Source organism: Pagrus major, chromosome 1, assembly GCF_040436345.1.
Source record: "Pagrus major chromosome 1, Pma_NU_1.0".
NCBI lineage: Eukaryota > Metazoa > Chordata > Actinopteri > Spariformes > Sparidae > Pagrus > Pagrus major.
In genome coordinates, this window is record NC_133215.1 from 11246686 (window position 1) to 11263837 (window position 17152).

The 17152-nt window shown below is 40.1% G+C and overlaps 2 protein-coding genes across 2 annotated transcripts; both read right to left on the reverse strand.

Annotated features, from left to right (window-relative positions):
- Positions 1 to 6713: 6713 nt before the first annotated feature.
- On the reverse strand, positions 6714 to 9272 carry LOC141000229 (lecithin retinol acyltransferase-like). The gene is made up of 2 exons (XM_073470891.1): positions 8781 to 9272; positions 6714 to 7471 (listed from the first exon to the last, which is right to left on the reverse strand). Exons 1-2 carry the CDS (start codon positions 9270 to 9272, stop codon positions 7316 to 7318), a joined length of 648 nt encoding a protein of 215 aa, XP_073326992.1. The 3' UTR covers positions 6714 to 7315.
- Positions 9273 to 9957: 685 nt separating this feature from the next.
- LOC140998908 (lecithin retinol acyltransferase-like) lies at positions 9958 to 12955 on the reverse strand. The gene is made up of 2 exons (XM_073469329.1): positions 12243 to 12955; positions 9958 to 10467 (listed from the first exon to the last, which is right to left on the reverse strand). The coding sequence occupies exons 1-2, from the start codon at positions 12948 to 12950 to the stop codon at positions 10315 to 10317; spliced, it is 861 nt and encodes a 286-aa protein (XP_073325430.1). The 5' UTR covers positions 12951 to 12955; the 3' UTR covers positions 9958 to 10314.
- Between the last annotated feature and the right edge of the window lie 4197 nt (positions 12956 to 17152).

Below are 17152 nucleotides of genomic sequence, written 5' to 3' on the forward strand. Positions count from 1 at the left end.
TGTCCACTTCACTTAAACAGAGAGTGCCCTGCGTAAAACTCGACTCTGAGCCTGAAAACGATGTTTAGACAAATGTTTCATCATCATTAGAGACCTCACTTGAAGTCACATTTTACATAACGGTCAACAGAAATGAGAGTTTACCATTCAAAGTGCAGTGCGATGCAGCTGACCCATTCCAAACTGTTGCTCCTCAGGCTGGTAATTGGGCTCATAATTTGATTACCACTGTTATAAACCAAGACACCATGTGGCCATTGGAAATCGAGTTACTGTCAAGTAGCATCGCTGGCAAAAGCCCACTTCGCTCATGGTGCAACTACACAGATGGTGGAGTAATGAGGAAAAACCAGGAAACCTTGAATAGATATTTTCCCAAAGATTGAGCGCACAGTAAGTGATAAGTAACCTTGTTTAAACGTGAATGTCAGCACGAGAAAAAGTTTCTTCTGCCGTCATTAAAGAACTGTAGCAGTGTTTCTAAAGGTTTCAGCTCTTTTATGGATGTTGTTTTATGGATGTCTTGTATGGTTGTTCTTTCAATGCCAGGCAGCTATTGTGTTTTTAGCTATTTCAGCTATTTATGACCTTACTGCAGTATTGTAACATTAATCTAGTCGTGATGCTCTCTGTGATGGACCGTACTCATAGAGGTTTCATTCCTAGGGCCAGAATTAGTGATACCGATGCTCTTTGTCATTAAAAGTGACGTTTGTCCCTTGATTTTTGAGGTAAATGCGTCATCAATAGGCTCAATCTGAATTCATTTTCATGACCACTATCAGTGCGCCAAAGTAACAGTTATCATCAACAATTACATTTAGGTGTTGCAGCTGGTTTTGACATTATTGTGCCAATGACATTTTCATTTTCCGTACACATACTGTTGTTTCACAGATGTGTTTGCCTTTATTTTGATAGTGACAGTGGAGAGGTGACAGGAAATGAGGGGACAAAGAGGATGGATGACATACAACAAAAGTCGGCCTCGCAGCGGGGACGTCATAAGATTAAAGGTATCTCCTCTTCGTATGGCTGTGCAGGTTTCACTTAAAGGACGCCTCTCTAAGTGGGTTTACTTCAATACCTGTCTGTAACTCCAGACACAGCAGGGTCTTATATGAATCTAAATTAGATGATCTTGATACAGCTTCAGTCACGGCGGCTTCACATTTGCATTCAAATAACGTTGAAGCATTGTCCTTCCTCTTCACGATCACCCGGGTCCTCTAGTGTGTCCATACAGTCAATTTAGACTTGTCTACAACACTTCCTCCTCACAGGCAGCTCAAGTAGTCTTTTTCGTCTGCTGGCTGACTACTTCTCTGACTCACTGTTCATCATTTAGTTAAAAGAATGAATTTTTAATTCAGCTGCAGTCCAATAATTAACCTTGAAGCTGTGGAAAACAACAACTGTAGTGTCTTAATTTCTCAGTCATGCATCAGACCGGATCAACTATCCACAACAATAGGCTGGGTTTTTTGGACGATTTATCAATATAATCAAATCCCAAAAATGAATATAAGAGGAAGTATTATAATGGAAGTGTTCTGGGCATAAAGCACAATTTATGTGTTAGAAGTAATACCATAGGAGAGTAATCCTCACTTGGTCCTAAAGACTAAAACAAGCTTAGTTTTCTCATATATTCAGAGGCTCATCCACTGTCACAGTCTATATTTGGCATTGTTACGGACAAAATGTTTGTCCAATTATGTTTTGCTTAAAACTAAAAAAAGAGAGTTAAGGCTTAGAGAAACCCGACAGAAGTCCTTGGCGGTAGTTATCGCCAAAATGTACATGACATACATGTATTCGGGCCAGTCATTCACATATAATATTTGGGTGGATTTAATTTGCAGCCAATTAAATATAAAAGGCATTTTTGTGTGCGAGTACTCTGGAGAGCTGTGAGTAGTTGTTAGGTTTAATTTGCATACAGATGGGTGTCGTCTGCGTTTGTGAAGATAATACTGTTACAGTGGTGGACTTTGCCTGAACACTCAGAGAAAACAGAGAATTGTGAGGGCCTCCACTGAATCTTCCGGCGTGTCCAGTCTTAACCGGAGTCGCACTTGGTACTGTGTATCATTCATGCATGAAGATCTAGGTTAGCGACTTTTCTTCAGTGAACACTAACACTGTCATTATTGCTATTATGATACTTTGTTATTTACGCTATTTCCACTGAGCACCAGAAGTATCACCCAGTTGTTTCCCCAGTAAACCCTCCAGGAAAGAATCGATTTTTCAAGAGATTACTGTTATCAAATACGACATTTATTTATAATTCAATTAAAATGTGTTGAAAAGACATTATAAGTATTTTTGTTTGAATTTGTAATGATTGAATAGCTCTCAAAATATAATTTAAATTAAAGCTGCAAGCAGCGATGAACGGGCCCTCGCAGGCCACGCGGGTCGGGCCGTGCTGCTGTCGGGGCGTGCTCCTTACCCGGACCCATTGCCCCGTTATTGTGCGGGCATGTCTTAATTGATAGCCAAAAAGTGGTTTTGTGTTGATAATAGCGCCACCTGCTGGTGATATTTGGTGTGTGAGTTACAGGGGCCGGTCTATACCACCCCAATCAGTTTCATATCCATAAGTGTTATGGTGTGGGCACAGTGCCAATTATAAAATGAAACTGCCACCAGAGCGCCACCTAGTGTCAGATCGGTAACACCTTCGTCAGCTTTCCAGGAGGCCATTGGCAATCAGTGTACCAAGTTTCGTGTTAATCCGACCAACCGATGTCGAGATATAAAATACTTCAATTTAAATAGCGCCACCTAGTGGTCATGGGCCAAGATTTTGCACAGAGCCTTAGGGGCTCATGGGGAAGTAGTGTCCTGAGTTTCATGTCATTTGGACACACCAATGTGGAGATATGCAACACTTCCTGTTTTGACCCGAATCCACAGGAAGTTGTTATTTAATAACTTGAGTATTCTTTGGCGTATCAAAATTCTTTTAATAACTTTTTGCCAGAAGGGTCCACTGATGCTGTGTGCAAAGTTTGGTGAAAATCGGTGAAAGTGCCTGGGAGGAGTTCGAAAAAGTAGGTTTGCGACATTTCGCGAGCTAGCGAAAAAAAACGCTAGGCGCAAATGGGCGTGGCCTATATCAGGAGATTCAGCAAGATTCACTGAACGCGTGGATGTAAGGTTTTTGAATGTGCGACAAAGTATGTGGGAGTTATTAGGCAAAAACGGTTTGTGTTGATGATAGCGCCACCTGCTGGTCATTTTTGGTGTGTGAGTTACAGGGGTCGGTCTATACCACCCCTGTCAATTTCATATCCATAAGTGTTATGGTGTGGGCACAGTGCCAAATATAAAAAGAAACTGCCACCAAAGCGCCACCTAGTGTCAGATCGGTCACCCCTTTGTCAGCTGTCCTCAGGAGGGCAGTGGCAATGAGTGTACCAAGTTTTGTGTTAATCCGACCAACCGATGTCGAGATATAAAATAGTTCAATTTAAAGAGCGCCACCTAGTGGTCATCAACCAAAATTTAGCACAGAGCCTTAGGGCCTCATGAGGAAGTAGGATCCTGAGTTTGACGTCATTTGGACAAACCAATGTGGAGATATGCAACACTTCCTGTTTGGAACGAAATCTGCAGGAACTTGTTATTTAATAACTTGAGTATTTTTTGGAATATCAAAATTCTTTTGATAACTTTTTGTCAGGAGGGTCCACAGATGTTGTGTGCAAAGTTTGGAGCAAATTGGTGAAATTGCCTGGGAGGAGTTCGAAAAAGTAGGTTTGCGACATTTCGCGAGCTAGTGAAAAAAAACGCCAGGCAAAAATGGGCCTGGCCTATATCAGGAGATTCAGCAAGATTCACTGAATGCGTGGACATAAGGTTTTTGAATGTACGACAAAGTATGTGGGAGTTATTAGGCAAAACACACTTTCCTTGATTGTAGCGCCACCTAGTGGTGGACATTCACAACGACAACAGATTCTAAAATTTTTCGCCAGGTCTGATCTATATTCCAAGTTTGGTGACTTTTGGGGTATGTTCAGGCAGTGAAAAATGCGATCATGACGGACAAAGGAAAATAATAATAATAATAATAATCATTACAATTACAATAGGGTCCTCGCAGTTTCACTGCTCGGGCCCTAAATAGTTGGAATATAGTGTATTATATGTGTACTGAATTATATGTAAGTGCATCTTAAATGGTGGCTCAAAATAGTATTTTCACGAATGTTATATCATATTAAATACATCGTTAGTACATCAAAAACAGCACACTTTAAGTAGATTACTTATAAGGATATTAAAGGAGACATATGCTCATTTTCCGGTTCATAATTTTATTTTATTTCTACTACTAGAAATGTTAAATGTTAAAAAAAATCACACCAGTCTTCTCATACTGTATTCCCCCTCGGTCTGAAGCGCTCTGTTTAAGCTCTTTCACGTACACAGGAACCTCTATAACAAACTGAAAGAGAGGAGATGTTTACTACATCTGAACCTAAATCGAAATCTTTCTACAAGACCACTGCTGGAGGGATAATAATTGAATTGAGTGAATACCAGTCTTTAAATGGTGTGGGAACCATCTGACAGCTGGAATGTTGGGTCTTTAATATCCCCGGAGGCTGTGGTGTGGGTCAAAAATCTGGTAAAAACAAGGAAATAGAGAATTACTGCTGCGCTCAAATAGCAGGAAGTAAGAAAGTCACAACCGTTAAAAGGATAAAACATCTATCAAACCATCACAAAAGCATACATTTTGAATAAACAAATGAATCGGGACTTAGAGTACAGTAATGCTTCTTTCCCTTGTAATGGCCCCTATGACTGGTGGACAATGTAACTATGTTTATGTTCCAAGCCTCAAGTCCTACTTCATCCTGGAGACAAAGTGTTTATTTGTGCTATTAGTAAAGATCCATCCTCCTACAGCAGCCATGTGATCCGTGTTCGATGCATTTAATTGTGGCTAAAAGGAGACGCTCGCTGTGGGAATATAGATATGAAAATCAGATTTCCCTCCGTGAATCCTGGGCTAAAAGCTGAAAGGCGTTAATATCGTAGGTGACAAAACTCAGTTACTCCTCAATCTCAGCAGGAGCTGTGCACCTGCACTCCGCTTAATAGAAGTTAATAGAAGAGCCCATTACATCAGCCTCTCTGGAATCAATACTTAGTGCCTCACTGCGGGATTAGTGCCGAAGAGTAACGTCCAGACGGTTATCCTTCATTAGCACCGGTCTTTACCTGTGTCACTCAGGTTGAAGGGATACATTTATACCACGTGATCCTTGTTACCTTTTTATATCCTATCCTGGACGTCTGCCAGGTAAACTGTAGTTTGATTAAAGAGATTCATACATGAACTTGTAAATAAGATAAGACTTACCTCAAGGTCTACTTACTACAGCAGGTTATCGTGTATGTGGCTCAGCTGTAGTTACCTTCAGCTGAACCTTCTTCATGTGGCAACAGGTGGTGATAAATGGGGGGAAGATTGTAACTTCTGTCTCTGTTCATTGATGGTCTCTGGCTTCGGATGTGAGCAGCCTCCTTGCTCTTCCCCCAGACTTTGAGATCCTCACTGCTGATGCTGTATTGTGGTTGTAAACTGGAGGACTCGTTTAGCTAGAGCGTAACATAAATGTGGTGTTATGGAGTCGAAGAGTGACATAAAAAAGAATAAATCTGTAAAAGAATAAGAAGATAAATCAGAAATATACGGAGAAATAACCGAGAGAATACATTTTTCTTTAGCTTTTCCTTGAAGGGCCAAGCTGTCAGTCAGCTGGCTTTGAACGGGCCTTGCTGTTATGGTTTTGGTTTTTAGTTTTGTCGTTTCCTGTTTATTTTGAAGGTTTCTCTCTCATGAGTCTTGTCTTAAAGTTGTAATTTTCCCGCCTTTTGTCCTGCCTTTGTTCATCTGTGTTTTCATCAGTTAATTAGTCCTAGTCTCCTCAGCGTTGGTTTCCTAGCCTTGGGTATCTCCTCCCATGTTCCTGGTTAGCTCCTCGTAATACTTGTTTTGTTGGACCTCTCTCATTTGGATCACTCTTTTCATGGACTTCCAGCTTCTGTTACCACTGTAAATTAAGTTTATTTAAGTTTAATTTTGTTCATTAAACCTTCCTGTCTTTTCCGTGTCTGCTAACCTTGACCAGTCACATATTTCCTCTTTTTTTAATTGTATTTTTTCTTTACTCCTATGACTCCATATTGTATCACACTGATGACAAACTACACTAGAGACCGTCTTGCAATGAGATCACACCAGCCGTGACACCCTATGGTGTACATGGATGGTCAGTCTCTTCTTTCCAATATTTCCCATAGCTCTGAGCTTTATCTGCACTCTTCTGAGTTTGCCTCTGTGCTGAGTCAGAGTCCATTTATAATCTATGAGCTGTTACTGTTAAATTAGATTAATGTTGAATATCAGAGCCTGGTGAATTTGAGTCTTTTTCTCATGGGCCATCTCTCTCGAGGCTGTTAGGCTATTTGCTGTGCATAGCTCGACATCGCCACTGAAACCAAGTTGCAGACGAGCAAAACGTGTATCCGTCTGGTACCCTGTGGAGTTTTTCCTTATTTGTAAACAAACAAAGGTATATGCTTTATTTATTGTGCGCGATCCAGGGACCGTGTATTAAATGAAGTTTTAAAACAGCAGAGGAGATAAAAGGGTTTTATGTTTCATGCAAGAAACACGACAGGAAGCAGGTAGAAATGCACGTTTAATGGACAGACAAGCACATTATGACGAATCAGAATTATACTGCGTTCCATTAAGGAGAAACTTATTGCACTTTGTCCAAGCCAGCCTTTTAACTGAAGCATGAGGTGAGTATATAATTAACAATCTAAAATAAAAAAATACATGAAGTACAATTTTCCTGCAACATCGATCCACATTCTCCATCATGTTTTCATAAGTCAGTCTCTTCTTTCCACATATCTCTTAAGCTTTATCTCAGCCTCTGTTCTGAGTCATTTATAATCTATGAGCTGCTATTGTTAAAGAGATTAATGTTGAATATCAGAGCCTGGTGAACATTAATGATGAATAACTTGCAAAATTAGACATCTAACAGAAAGAAGTCTGAAAATGATGATTATCGAGGCAAAGAAAGATAAAACCTAATGTATAAAAACAAATTAACCAGTTGTCCAAAGAAAAGTAAAAAGTGAATTACTGACATTTTTAACACATTTGTTTCCCAATGCCTTCAGTCTCGCAGCTAAACCGCAGGACTTCGTTTTCAGCTTCCACTAGTGTGTTAAATTAGTCTTTTCTCATGATGCGTCTCTCCAGAGGCCGTTAGGCCGCCATCCAGATGGTGAATGAGATGAGCAGAGTGGGTAAAACTGTCAGCGGCGTCACACAGCCCAGATACAGCATGATCCCCACACCACACAGAGCAGTCAGATAGGAAGTCATCCGGCTGCAAACGATCTTCCGTACTGTTGTGCAGAACTGCGAGAAAGAGAATGAGAATTAGCCGTGATTTGAGGCTAAGCAGCAGTGCAGTGGAGGTCTATTATCAAGAGGGAGGTCTTCATTAGCTCCTGAATGGCAGTAATCTGGGGATAAACTAACACTAGATGGAGCTGCTCGCCTCATGAATAAGTTAATTTCCACTCCAGTGGACTGAAGCAAACAACTCTCTGCTGTGAGAATAATCCTCATGTGACAAATGTCAAGACATTTAAGCACATTTACTGTAACGTCGCCTTACACTGAGTGCCACAAGCAAATTTGTGCAATAATCTGTTTTTCACTAAGTCCAGGCAAATAACCGGCAGCATTGTAAATGCTGCACGTGCAGTGAACCTTATACCTTTGGCTTTTGCATGTGCCTTTTCGCATGCATTAATCTCCAGGATGCAAAGGACGAAACACTTGTGAAGAATTAAAGATCACTAGGGGAAATTTCCACTTAAATCTCTGAATCATTGCTTGAAAACTAAATTGTGCAAATGAGTTTTTTTAGACAAGATGTTATAAATAAGGAGTATACTGTAAAACCTTTTCTCATGTATTTAGCATTAGGCAGACTTGATAGTCTATTATGTATCTTAAGTACAGGGCCGTCACCATATCAGATTTTAACTGCTTGATTGTGGTTGCCTTAAGAATTCACATTAATGATATAATCTCAATATCTAGAGAAGATGTAGGGGGGAAATAATGCTATCAGATTCATCTTTAACTATGCTTATTGCGTGTTTTTTCTCTTTCTGCAAATTAATTACACTTAAAATAATGTAATAAAGGTGTAGGCAGGTGGAGAGAGACTGTGCAGAAAGAACAATTACAATTCTATTGTTTTATGGCGGCTGGCAACCAGTTATGTTGCATTATTCCCCACCTATTACGGCAAAGTGATAACGGAAAGAAACAGAAATGATTTAAGACCTGCTGGATTATTTGAACAATATTATCATGTGTGTATTATTGACACAATGTTAGTATTTCAATTTTAAATATCACGGTTATTGTCAATATCGGCATATCGTGACACGCCTATTCCAGTACAATATTCCCCTTTTACTATCAGTCCGCTGTAGCTCGGCCAGGCAAGTTTGTTGGGGAAACAAAAATAGGGAAGTTTGCAAGAAAAAAACTAACTCAGACTGTTAAAGTGTCATGTTATCTTTGGTTAAACATTTAAATTCCTCTTCACACTTTCTTCCATCACTTGTATTGGATAGTAAAGGATCTTTAATGAGCAGAAAACCTGTCAACACATCCTTTAATCTCTCTACTGAGAGCAGGACTGTACCTGGTACGTCTGGTAGCTGATGGCCATCCCATATCTGCAGTACATGACGTAGTGTTCACAGTTGTACCACAGTAAGCTGTAGGTGACAGAGCCGAGGAGCTTCTCTGCCCTCCTGGCCACCTCGTCCCCGTCCAGGGCCGGCTGGCTGCACACCTTGTCCATGTGGTTGACCAGAATCTCTGATCCATATGCAAAATCTGCCACATTGTCCACTCTAACGCTTGCAACCTTAGTGATGACCCCCATCAGCAGGCGGTTATTCGTCACCATCTTGGCGATTGCAGATGTATTCTTGGAAATCACAGGCAGGATGTCTGGAATGAGATGAGCAACACGGTTGTCTCCCAGGTAGATGCCAAAGTGTGTGAATAATGTCCTGGGGACTTCTAATAGATCACCACGCTTGTATAGAGACAGGTCATATTTAGAGTCCTCCTTCTCCTCCTTTTTGGAAGCAGCAAAGAAAAAGTTGAGCAGCTGGTAAAGAAACATGATGGCAGTGTGCAGCAACGTGTTCGACAGCCTTTTTTATTTATGTTGGGGAAATAGGCGGGGCCAGAGTGGTGAGCAGGATTAGATATTGGTCAATGTTTTCAGTGTGATTTTGACAGAAATAAAGGAGCTTTCTCTAATTACTTTGCATTGTGGTTGGATTTTGAAACTCGGGCCTCGTTTGCGGTGTATTAAGGTCAGGGGTCCTCGTTAAGAAGGCTGACTTGGCAATAAGTTCAATCCTCCTTTAAAAGGTCACTGATATTGAGCCATTGTTCCCAAATAAAAAGCTTTTATTTGGGGCTGCAACACCTGAAATTTGTCTCATCGTTATTCAGCACTTTATCGGATATTAAGACAAATGTATGCATGTCATATAGGTACAGAAATGTAATGATGTGAATGTGAAATGTAACATCACATTTGTCAAAATCCGTCACAATATATAGCAAAATTCAAAGGTGCAGTGTTATAGCCAAAATGATGAGACTCTGCAGGTTGATGACACTGCTTAGGCGTGCTTGAAATGTTGCTATTATTACTCAGTGTTTATATTTTAATCAGTATATCTACACTATAAGTAAATATATTCTGAGATATCACACATATTCAGGTTTTTTTGTGGTTGTGGTGAGCTAATGTGGTTGGAGATGTTGGAGAGTCGCACACAAATGATGCACACAAGTAAAAATAAATTGTTTATTACACATTTCGCATATTTACAACATTATATTATGTGCACTACTATAAAATAACCACTGTTTATATATACAAACACATTAAGATATTGTTGTAGACTGTATATTTACATTTGTATTGTCTCAAATGAGTCGCTAACTGTATTCCTATGTCAAAGAATTAATGTATGCCCCCATAATTTTTATTATTAATTAATGTATTGACATTAAACGTTGTCTGCACAATAACAATTAAAGTATGGTTGTAAAGCAGACTCATAAGGCATCACATTTGCGGTCAGTCTTTGCCAAGTACTGTAAAAGTTCAGTTCAGTTTGTTTGCAGGCTCCTTGTGCTGAACTACTTTAACCAGCCATCCACAGAGTGAAGGGGATAAGGACTGTGGGTAATGTAGTTGAGGGTGCCATGCCGAAACAGACGATGGAGATAATTCCAAGAAGGACTGTGACAATCACGCTGCGCTGGTCTCTGATGATTGATTTCAAGAACCCACAGAACTAAACAGGAAAGAAAAACAGTTATTATTTGACACTTTCTGCTCAATAGATTCATATAACTTTATACCACGGCTACAGAACAGTTCTGATCCTCTGTCGCCTGCAAAGCGGCTGTTTAAATCACATCTTTCCTCACATAAAAATACTTTCTATGAACAGTTAAACCTCCATTCTGAACCTGGAGGTAGCCTGTGATGGTTTTACAGCTCCGGCCCTGTGTTGAACTCAAAGCCGGATTACCACCCGCGCAGCAGGGGCAAACCCTCGGCCTCCGAACTCCTAGTGGCCCTGAAAACCAGGTCCCCTGTTGTTAGGTTTCAGTATCAGTAATCTGATTTGCAGATTTTTGTTTGGGAATGTGTGCACCACTGGCAGTGCAATATGAAAGTTTTGCCCTGTATTATCAGGGTTTCCTTCAGAGCTTCAGTGACCATCTACTGTACATTGTTTTAAGCACTGGCACTGATTCACACAGCAGATGACATACTTTATATTTCAGTGATGGGATGTAACTAAGTACATTTACTCAAGTACTGTTTTTACAGTTATAAATTACTTGTACTTTACTTGGGTAGTCCCATTTTCTACTGCTTTATACTTCTACTCCACTACATTTTGGAGGTAATTATTCTACTTTTAACTCCTCTACATTTATTTTCATAACTTCCGTTTCTAGTTTCTTGAGTTTGTATGCTGCATCAGAGCCAAAGTAGGTAACTGTTAAATTAATTTATTTTATGTGCTGATCATTGGTGGACTCCCACAGTTTATACATACATGTAAGTATATGTATAATTTACTTTACGTGTACTGTTGGTACTTAATTAGATTAAATATGAGATACTTTGAAGGGGAAATATGTAAGATAACATTCAAAAATCATCTAAAATTATCAACATAAACAAGTTTTGACATAATGATGTTTATTGGGTTTGCTGCAGGGATACCTACTAAAGTTAGCATGCTAACTAGCTAGCCCCAGCCCATCCCGGTCTAAAACTCCTGTGCTCACGGTGTAGACACTGACACTCCCCTGGTCCTGAGAACCCAGTCCAAACTGCTAACTGCACGGCTAACTGAGCTACCTGAGTACAGTTGGCAGCAGTTAGTAGTTACTCTGGTGAAACAGTATTGTGCCCCGTGTTTGTTTGGAGTATGAATTTGACAGGTGCAGCTTTAAAGACTTTTACTCAAGTACTATTTCACTTCACTGCTGGACTTCTACTTTTACTGAAGTAATATTTTAGCACGATACATTTACTTTTACTCAAGTACTTTCTACTTCACTGGTGGGCTATATTTAATTGGTTAGGCTGAATGTGTCAGGATCTGAGTCACTTTTCCACCCTAGCTAATCCCTTTCCTGCAGGAAACCCTGATGAGAGGTCCTTTATCAAAATCAAGTTTCATGTCCTTATTTTTCTTTATACTGTGTTCACAGGGCGCATATTCCTAAATAAGTTACGCTTCAAACTAATCGACACACACAAAACATCTGAGGTATGACTGAGTGACTTAGTAAACCTAATGGTAACTTGGGGGGGGACAGGGTACATACACAGTACCAAGGGGGTCAGTCAGAGGACAACACGCCTCCTGGCTGACTCTACAAACACACTTTACAAAGTGAGTGAGGACTTGAACGCAGCATATGTTTGTGCAGTAAGTGGCCACGACACTGAACACATCCTGTAACAATCAAACAATAATTATGCAGTTTACACACTCAATAACCAGAGGACACAGGCTTCATTTAAAGGAAAGTGTCACTCTACCTTCTCTGTCTGCCTGCTGGCTGCAGATCCATATCTGCAGTAGGTCACAAAGTGTTCACAGTTATTCCACAGCAGACTGTATTGAATCGCTCCGATCAGTTTCTCAGCTCTCTTCGCGACCTCTTCATTAGGAAACGCTTCACTCTTCATCACCTTATCCATACGGTTCACCAGGATATTGGAGCCGTATGCAAAGTCCTCTAAGGTGTCCACGCGCACCGTGGCGCACTTGGACATGCAGCCGAGGATGAGCCTCTTGTTGGTGATGACAGAGCTGACGAGCTTCTGGTCGTTTGTGAGCACAGGGAGGATGTCAGGGATCAGGTGAGCGACTTTGTGATCACCTAAATAAATGCCGTAGTGGGTGAAGATGGTTCTGGGGACCTCCAGCAGGTCTCCCCTGCGGAGAGGAGGTGGAGGACCGCGCTGCACGGGGCGCTCCCGGTTCTGGTCCAGATCACGGTCCGACCAGCTGGACTCAAAAAGTTTGAACTTGGAGAGAAGAGAGAGCTTCTCCACCAGGAAGGTCAGCAGCTGCAGCATAGTGAGAGTTTTCAAGACAAATACCCGAACGTGACTGAGTCCAGTGAGCTTTTTATCCTCACTGGCACGAGGAGGAGAGAAAGCTCCAAAGAAATCTCGAGGACACGATTGGCCACGAGGGACCGTGCGCACGTGCGCATTCTCCTTCATCCACATCCTCAGCATCTCGTTTTTTCTGTGGTCTGAGGTACACTGCTCTGCACTAAACCAACTTCACACAAAGTACAACAAGGAAGAGAGAGTGCAGCCCATTTATTTTAAAAGACAAACACAAAATAATCAATAATGGCACAGGTGTGAAAGTGAGTAAAGTAAAAGTTGTTCCAGCTGTGTGCAGCAGTTCTAATACTGTTTCACTGTGTGGGATTTATTACTGCAGCAACACTCAGAGGAATGTGAAAAGATTTAACAAGTAATGTGCTTAGACGTGTTCCTGTGGTTTGAAACTAGGAAAAGACAAACACAGTCACACCAAGAGGCATCACTTAACCAACCCCCACAACAAAATCACTGTTAATCTACTTTAAAGCTGCACTTATTCATCATTTATATAGAGATATCGATGAGGGAGGACCGGGTGAATTTTCTGTCAGATTGACGATAAAATGAAGTAATTTGATAATGTGCTACTTTGGCTCTGATGCAACGTCTTCTCACACAATGTCCCGCCTACAACAGTAACTGATTGGTAATTAGTAACTAGAGAGGAAGTACAAAGGAGCAGAAAAAGGAAATATTCAAGTAAAGTAAGACCAGTACTTGAATAAACTGTACTTTATTTATTTCATCACTGGTTGTTCGAAAATTTTGACACGAAGATTTTCATTTTTACTGCAAATGGATATCAGTCCCAGATATCGGTTTTCAATCTCCTTGATTTCTAATAATCGGCATCAGCCCTGAAACAGCCACATCGATCAATCCCTAAATATTGATACTGGTAAGGTGTAATCGATAATGATGACCCACAGAAAGTGATCACCAAACTCTTCAGTTCCCCTCAACACTAAAGGGCATTTCAGCATCTTTTAAGTTTATTGTTTTGCAACTTTACTGTTTTGGTTCTACCTGGCCAACACCAAATTGCAGATGGACACAGTTAGCAACTATGGCCGATGAACATGTGGAGCATTTAGCTTCCACCACCACCCTCAAAGGTTGTGGTGGAGGCTATGAACGTCTCTCAAACACTTTATTTTGTTATTAATCTTCCATAGCCACAATTAGATACATTACCTCGTCACTATGCATCCTGCAAACAGCTGTATTCATAAAAGAAAAATAGTAACCACATCAAAACAACAGGAGACGGTGGTGCTCATACCTCGTGTATGAGCACTACCGTGCACCACCGTCTCCTGTTGTTTTGAAATAAATATTTTTTTGGTGCTTTAAGTGAGTAAAACTAAAGATGCTGCACTATAAAATACCCCATTACAAGTATTCTCACATTCAGTATTTTACTTTAGTAAAAGTTTTAAAGATATTGCAACAAAATGTATATAAAGTATCAAAAGTAGCCATAATATGAATGGTCCCCTGTTAGTACAGTATTTCTCTCCATACCTGTTACATCATGCAGGTACAAATACCTCAGAATTGTACTCGAAAAATAAAAGTACTTGATTTAATTCAGTTTCCACAGCTGATCTTTCCAAGCTCAAAACATATAGATAAAAAAAATATCCTTTCATTTGTACTTTTTTCCTGTTTGCTGAACTGATTGTTGTTGTTCTTGTTTTGAATTTTTCAACGTTTGTTTGCGCTTTTGGTGATACAGAACACATTTTTAATCAGCCTATTAAGCCGACTACCCTCCAGACAATGAGCTGCAGAGAAGCTGGTAGACAGCGGACTTTGTTGACTCGACTAATCTGTTCTGTGCCGTCATCAATCCAGGATCAGTGTTGGGGAAAAAGCGGTCTGTGCTGGATGGTCTGCACCTTCTCAGAGGAACCATATGATGAGATAAAACATTCCTTCGACCAGATTACCGTAATCCTGTAGGCTTCAATTACACGCTCATGTTTTAACCCAGAAAATACCTTGAGAAACATTTAGCCTTTTTGATCTTGTGTCTTTGAATCATTTGTTACAGTACATTTGCTGACCTAGATACTGTGAAATCCTCCCAAAAGGCCTGGATGATGGGCTGGTATTTGACTCAGGCCAGCTGCTTGATCAGACTCTGAGAAAATCTGTTTGACCCACCAAGCGAACACAACACACCCTACTGTAGAGCAAGTGTGTGTGTGATTAATTAGTATACAGCACTGCAGAGCTCCTATCTTCTAACCTACAGTGGATAAACTTACATTTATAAATTATAAGCCAATAAAACAAACAAACTCTCATATCATATAACTCAATAATACATTATTTTTAACTCTCCTTGAGTTCCTACGCTTCTAATGCAGTTTATGTTGTATATTTTGGACCGAGGCACATATTGTATTTAAGTTTTAGTCGTGTGACTCAAGTCATTTGGTTCAAGTCTCAAGCAAATCCCAAGTCATTATTTCTTGGGGAAGTTAAGTCGAGTCCTAAGGTAAGTGTTCAGTCTTCATAACGACAAAAGACAAGGTATTAATAATAGTCTAATTATTATCGGCCAAATTATGTAAACTGTTCAAAACTGTGACAATGAATTTAATTTGTGTTACATTTACTGATGTTCAGTGAATTAAACGTAACCAAACAAAAACAAACTTTGCAAAAACTTAATTTCTTCTGAGGTCAAGTCACAAGTCTTTAACTTCCGGGTCTAGGTCGAGTCTCAAGTCATTTATTTTCCATCAAGTCAAGCAGCAAGTCATCAAAACAGTGACTCGAGTCGATTTGAGTCCAAGTCACAGTTACTCCAGTCAACATCTCTTGTTATAGTATGCTAGTTATCCTGTGAAATATAACTGCATTTTTAGTATCGATGCGTAAGCAGCATGCTAGTAGCTGGTCGAAAAGCTAATTTAACTACTTTGTGTTGTGTTGTTTGGAAGTTTAACAGTGCAGCATAATTTATAAAATGCTGACGGTGGTTTGGATAAAAGATTTAATCTGCAACAGACAGACAGACAGACAGACAGACAGTCAGACACAGAAAGACTGCATTACAGCATTCTCCCAAACAACTGAGGTAGATTGGGACTTTAAAACATTTACCAAAAAACTTCATAAAATTGCTCCGTACAGCTCGTCCAAAATTGATTGAAAAGACGTTATTTACAATCTTCTAAAGCCTAAATCTTCGCTGTAGCTGCTAAGCAAACAGTGTTAGCACTCATATGTGAAATGGGTGTACGAGCTCGACCACACGTCGAGGGAGTAAATATTGTCTTTTCCAAATCAATTTGGGATGTTAGGCCTTCCTTGTGAAGCTCCAGCAACTTCATCCCACTTTCCATCTACATCAGGGTGAGTAGACAATGACTGAATTTTAATTTTTGGGCGAACTCATCCTTTAATATTCTGGTAACATGAACGATTGGTCCCACTTCTTTTATTATAGCACACCTGGAACTAATAAACCCACTCCAGTATGGGTGTACTTAACATTACGGCAGAGCAGGGTACAATAAATTTATATGGCAGAGCTAATATTTAGAGGGTTAACTCAGTTGCTTAGTAACACAATCACTGAAAACCTGAGACCTCAGCATTATATTAAAGATCTTTCATATTTACTGATTACATGGAAATCATTTATGGTTTGGACAACAAACTGTCAACCTCTCCACATGCTTTGCATCAGATCCGCGTTCAGCTGAGTCGACTTACCGTCTGTGACCACAGGTTGAACCCTGAGGTGGCATTATAACAAACCTTTGCCCTCTGTCGGGGGGAGATTTACACCACGGTCAAACAACTCCAGACTTATAGTTGTGACCAATGGGAGACCCTAACAAGGCTCTTTAAATTTAATTCCTGGTCAGGCCACTTGTAAACTATGCTGACTTTGTTTTCCAGCCTTCAAACTTAAGTTGATTACTGACCAATATACTGTATTTCCTGGGTATTGACGAAAAACAATGATTCAGCAACATATTAGCGTGGCTTGAATCACAGGGTAAACGTGGAGATTTTGGACCTGACTCCCAGTAAAGAAAACTAACAGCTTTGTGTTGTTGTTGTTTTTTTTTCTTTCTTTCTTTCTTTCTTTCTTTCTTTCTTTCTTTCTTTCTTTCTTTCTTTCTTTCTTTGCATCCTGATGAAGTACAAACAGAAATGTCAGCCTGGCATCAGTGTCTGATCGCATCAATAACAACAACAGTCCAAAGCACATCTCAACATCCTTGACACACTGTTCAGAGAGAGTACCCGCGTCTTAATGGCCCTTAGAGAAATAAAGAGACACTTTCCATCTGGTGTTT